This window comes from Saccopteryx leptura, chromosome 7 (assembly GCF_036850995.1).
Source record: "Saccopteryx leptura isolate mSacLep1 chromosome 7, mSacLep1_pri_phased_curated, whole genome shotgun sequence".
Classification (NCBI taxonomy): Eukaryota; Metazoa; Chordata; class Mammalia; order Chiroptera; family Emballonuridae; genus Saccopteryx; species Saccopteryx leptura.
The window spans coordinates 121,441,529-121,447,192 of NC_089509.1; the positions used below are offsets into that span (position 1 = coordinate 121,441,529).

Here is a 5,664-nt window from a genome sequence, read left to right on the forward strand (position 1 = left end):
CAGGTCCCCAGCACCCCAGGGGGGAGCAGGCCAGCCAGAAGAGAGGAGCTCTGTGTGGTCCCGTCCTGACACTGCCCCCCACCCCGGGTGTCCTTCTGCACCCTGTCTGCTCGGCGGCACCACAGCCACACAGATGGCAGGAGGGTCTCGAGTGCTGACGCAGCCCTGGGACAAGGCCAGCTCCTGCCTCCTGCCCACACAGTGGGCCCTTGTCTCTGTGCAGCTCGCTGGGTCTGAGACAGACAGGCAGTCCTGCGGCTGCCCCACAGCCCACTCTGAAGCTTCCCCACGGTGCCCGGTGAGTTCCCTCCTGGCTTCCCACCTACCTAGGGCCGGAACCCGGCTTTTGTGGTCCCTGGCTGCCCCTCTTTGGGCTGAGGGCCATGGGCCTGTAGACCCTCAATGAAACAGTTTCCTGGCCCAAGGGGGCCGGTGTGACAGTGAAGGGGGTAGATGCAGAGGATGGGATGGATGCAGACTGGGTGCTGGGGCCCAAATCGCTGGCCCAGGTCCCAGTCCACAGGGTCCTGATGGACCTGTGGGTGATGTTCCACCGGGCAGAAGGGTCTGTAATTAAGTTATCTGGACAAAGCACAGAGCACTCAGATTAGATTGGAGCGGCATGGAGGTGACAATGCCAGGTGGTCCCTCTGCCTGATTATTCTGCAAAGGGTCATGGCTCTTCATGTGATGTCAGCAGGCTGAACTGGCCCAGCACTAACAGGTCCAAAGGTTAAACTCGGGAGGGAGCATGTGAGGCAGGTGACCTGGGCTAGCCCCAGTGGTCCAGGGTGGAGCCCAGGGAGGACAGGCTGCAGGCAGGTCTGGGACAAGCCGCTGCTGAGGCAGAATGACCCCCAGGGTCCAGGGTTAGGAGACAAGGTTCTCCTGGAGGTGCCATGGCCTCTCCTAAGGGCCTTAGTTTCCCTTTCTGTCATGTGTCACCTCCCAGGGGGGCCCCGCTAGGGGTTGTGGGTGAACACCCACCAGATAAAGGTGCTGATTCCAGTTAACGTCCAGACATAGACATCTGGGCAAGCCAAAGCCCCAGAATCTGCTGAATTGGCCACACTGGTTGGGGCTTGGTTCCTCCTCTTACAATAGGTGTCCCCACAGAACTTCTGGGCTCTGATCCAGGCAAGGATGCTGCAAGTGCCTAGCAGGTCTGTCCTTCTCTGTGCAGCAACCAGAAGGACCATCTGGTGTTGGGAGCCTCCCTCTCTGCCGCTCTTTCCTCAGGTCGGGTCTGGGCCTAGGCCCCTGTTTCTGTTGACACCAGCTCCTAGTGGTCCCAGGTCCTGGGGAGCCAGCTAAGGGGAGAGAATGTCCTGCTGTGTCCATTCAACCCAGAGGGACTAAAGCTGGCCCACAGCACTGGCTCCGCCCACCCCAGGCCTCTCCTGTGGTCCCCTCTCTGATGGGATGGGGCAGGATCATAGGGTGATGGCCTCTGGCCTCTCTGGGGTCCCTCTCACTGCCTCTGGCCTACACCATTCCTAGGTCTTCTTTTTTTTGTATTTTTCTGAAGTTGGAAACGGGGAGGCAGTCAGACAGACTCCTGCATGCGCCCAACCAGGATCCACCTGGCACGCCCACCAGGGGGCGATGCTCTGCCCATCCAGGGCGTTGCTCTGTTGCAACCAGAGCCATTCTAGCGCCTGGGGCAGAGGCCACAGAGCCATCCTCAGCACCCGGGCCAACTTTGCTCCAATGGAGCCTTGGCTGTGGGAGGGAAAGAGAGAGACAGAGAGGAAGGAGAGGGGGAGGGGTGGAGAAGCAGATGGGTGCTTCTCCTGTGTGCCCTGGCCGGGAATCGAACCCGGGACTCCTGCACGCCAGGCCGATGCTCTACCACTGAGCCAACCGGCCAGGGCCCATTCCTAGGTCTTTTGAGGCACATGGGAGCTATGAGGGGTTCCCTATGGGTGGCCGTGGCTCTGCTAGACCTTGCAGGACCCCCAGCCTCGCTCAGGAGCCTAAGGGGCAGGGCAGCAAGTCACCTGACCCCACAGACATGCTGCTGGGATCTGGAGTTCAGGCCCCTTCTCTGCAGGCCTGCTGGGGCCACCTTGGTTTCAGTGTGTGACCCTTCACCTCTCCTGGCTGCTCCCCCGAATCCCCTGATTCCGGTGACTCCGTAGGTCTGAGAAAGGTGGTGGCAGCAGCCAGGGCTCTTTCTTCCTGTGTATGGAATGTATGTGTGTGTCTCCCAAGTGGTGTCTGTGTGAATGTGTGTGCATCTGCATGTTTTGTGTGAGTCTTTGTTCTTTTTTGTCTAGTGTGTCTGTTTCTGTGCTTCTCTCTGTTTGCATGGCTGGCTCCTGAGTTTGTGGGGCCCCAATTGGGAGGCACTCAACCCCTCAAAACTTTGGGTCCTGACTGCATTTGGCCAGCCTCCTTCTGGGCGGGTTGTGCAGACCTGTCCCAGGCACACGGGTGGTAGGTTCAGGGGGCTCTGGCCAGGCGCCCTGCTCTCCCTACAAGGGTTGTGCTGACAGAAGGAAGGGGCCGATTCCAAACATTTGGGGGTGTACTGGCCATGAATTAAGAAGTAGGTAGAGAGCCTGGGACAGGGTGCTCGTTGGTGGGCACAAGAATGTGACCGGGCGTGGGTAGGTGCAGACGAACCATCAGATGGAGCGAGGGGAGCATGCCCGGATCCTGCCCACTGACCCGCTTGCCATGGGCCCGCAGAGCATGGAGACCCCTCTAGTCCCCATGCGGACCGTGCTCTTCCAGAGCGAGAGGAACGGCCTGACCTACCGCGTGCCCGCGCTATTGCCCGTGGCCCCCGGGCCCACCCTGCTGGCCTTCGCGGAGCAGCGGCTCAGCCCCAACGACGCGCACGCCCACCGCCTGGTGCAGAGGCGCGGCACGCTGGAGGGCGGTTCCGTGCGGGTGAGTGACCGGGCGAGGGCGGGAGCGAGCGCGCCCGTACAGGCGGGAAACTGAGGCCGCCCTCCCCTCTGCCTCTCCATCCCCCCTTCCCGGTAGTGGGATGCCGTGCGAGTGCTGGGCACCGCAGCCCTGGAGGAGCACCGGTCCATGAACCCCTGCCCGGTGCACGACGCGCACACCGGCACCGTCTTCCTCTTCTTCGTGGCCGTGCGTGGCCAAACCTCCGAGGCTGCGCAGATCACCGCGGGCAGGAACGCCGCGCGCCTCTGCTGTGTGACCAGCCCGGATGCGGGGCGCACTTGGGGCGGCCCGCGGGACCTCACCGCGGAGGCGGTGGGAGGCGCTGAGCAGGGTAGGCCGGGCAGGGACGGCGCACAAGGAGTCTACGCGGGGTGGAAGGGGGTGGGTCTGCACCAGGTGGGGGTTCCGAACCACTGGTGGGGTCGGGTCTAGCTCGAGGTCCCTGGGCTGCCCGTCTTCACCCCCACCCCCCAGCCTAAGGCCCATGGACACCGTTTGCCCGACTGTCTCATACCTGACCCCTGAGTCCGCCTAAGGATATTGGTCATGCCCGCAGGAGGAGGTCTTCATCTCCCTGAGCTGTGTTTTAATCTGAGTGCCCAAACCCCAAGGCCTCTATCCTGAACCACTTCTTCTTCCACCTTCTCTCTCCTCCTCCTCCTCCTCTCCCACCTCCCCTTCCCCCTCCTCCCCTCCCCTCTCCCTCTTCCCTCCTCCTCCTCCCCCTCCTCCTCCCCCTCCTCCCCTCCCCCTCCCCTCTCCCCCCTCCTCCTCCTCTTCCCTTATCTCAGAGCATTTCCTTCACTCCAGCTGCCTCTCCCCAAGAGCCTGGCTGCCCCTTGCCCTTAGGGGATACTCTAACCCTGGCAGGTGGCAGGTTCTGAGGCCCAGAGCTAATTGAAGAGCTACCTGTTGGTGGGGACTCTATAGGGGAATTTGGGCCCAGGGCCAGGAGGGGCTGCCTCTATCTAGCCCTGAAGCTCCTCACACCTCACCCCTCTCAGCTACTCCTGTCTGGATAGCCCTCATGCTGGGTACGATGGTTGGCCGTCCACCTGAGTTCCAGTACTGCCCACCCGCTCACACGCTGAGAAACAAGTGGCCTGAGTGGGTTTTCCCCTCCTGCTAATGTCCTTCGGAGGCTTGTCCAGCCCAGGAGGACTCAGGGTGACCCGAAGGAGTGGAGGGCAGAGGCACAGTCAGCAGGTGGCTCCCTCACACACTGCTCCCCGATCCCAGGCACTGCTCCCATCCTCCCCACCCCCTGCGGCTGTGGCTGTCCCCTCCTGAGGTAACCAGCAGCCCCTGTATTTGCAGACTGGGCCACATTTGCGGTGGGCCCAGGCCACGGCATCCAGCTGCCCTCGGGCCGCTTGCTGGTGCCAGCCTACACTTACCGTGTGGACCGGCGCGAATGCTTTGGCAAGATCTGCAGGACCAGCCCCCACGCCTTCGCCTTCTACAGTGATGACCATGGCCGGACCTGGCGCAATGGCGGCCTTGTGCCCAACCTGCGCTCGGGCGAGTGCCAACTGGCGGTGGTAGACAGAGGGCAGGCTGGCAGTGTCCTCTACTGTAACGCCCGGAGCCCCCTGGGAAGCCGCGTGCAGGCCCTCAGTACAGATGAGGGCACCTCCTTTCTGTTGGGGGAGCTGGTGCCCACCCTGGCTGAGACTGCCTGGGGCTGCCAGGGCAGCATCCTGGGCTTTCCAGCCCCACCCTCTAGCCGGCCTGGTGACCAGGGATGGTCAGTGGGCTCTAAGAAGACCCCCTTTGCTCCAAGCCTCTGTCCTGGAACCCAGGAGTCCCCAGAGGAGGGAGTTAGAGATACCCCAGAGGGTGGGGGGCTGGGTGGGACAGAAAGATCTGGGAATGGCCCCAGGGACCCTAGCCTCAGGGAGCATCGCCCAGAGCCTGGGCTTGGTGGGGACAGGAGGGGCTGGAGCCTGGAACTCCTCAGGCCCCCTGCCACCCTGACCCAGAGCCCCACGTGGCTGCTGTACTCTCACCCCGCGGGGCGCAGGGCTCGGCTCCATATGGGTGTCCATCTGAGCAGGTTCCCCCTGGACCCCCACAGCTGGACAAAGCCCTGGGTGATCTACCAGGGCCCCAGTGGTTACTCTGACCTGGCATCCATTGGGCCCACCCCCAAGGGTGCCCTGACCTTTGCCTGTCTGTATGAGAGCGGAGCCCGGGTGTCCTATGAGGAGATCTCCTTCTGTGTGTTCTCCCTGGGTGAGGTCCTGGAGAACGTGCTTCCACGTGCTGAGCCACCCCCCCTGGGGGGCAAGCCTCAGCAACAGTGCTGGCCCTCCTAGAGGGCTCTCTGCCCAGGCCTGGCCCTGGGACAAGGGGGGAGGAGGCAAGGGCCTAGAGAGAGCTCTGGGGTGCCCCCTGGAGAGGTGCCTTTGCTCCTTGGCCTTTGCATGGACAGTCATGAGAGTGTGTCTCCAAGAAGGACCTTGTGCAATGACAGGAAGTTCAGTTTCAACACTTTTATACCCACCCAGCCCTGTAAGGGCAGGCGTCAGGCCGTGGGTGAAGGCCGGGTGACTCTGGACCTTTAGACCAGCACAAAGTGTTTTTGGCATCTGGCTCTTTAATCTCACTCTGCCTCCTGGATTCTGGATGGGAAATAAAGGGGTTGTGCATTTATGCCCAGGGACATACGTTTCTCTTGAGTTCTTTCCCCGTCAAAGCCCTGCGGAGGGCACCCAGTTCTCTCGCCCACTTGCCTGCCCCCCC

The 5,664-nt window shown here is 62.3% G+C and overlaps 1 protein-coding gene across 1 annotated transcript; it reads left to right on the forward strand.

The window, feature by feature from the left end:
• The first annotated feature begins 2,697 nt into the window (after positions 1-2,697).
• On the forward strand, positions 2,698-5,454 carry NEU4 (neuraminidase 4). The gene is made up of 3 exons (XM_066345905.1): positions 2,698-2,898; positions 2,995-3,250; positions 4,237-5,454. Exons 1-3 carry the CDS (start codon positions 2,698-2,700, stop codon positions 5,235-5,237), a joined length of 1,458 nt encoding a protein of 485 aa, XP_066202002.1. The 3' UTR covers positions 5,238-5,454.
• Positions 5,455-5,664: the final 210 nt, after the last annotated feature.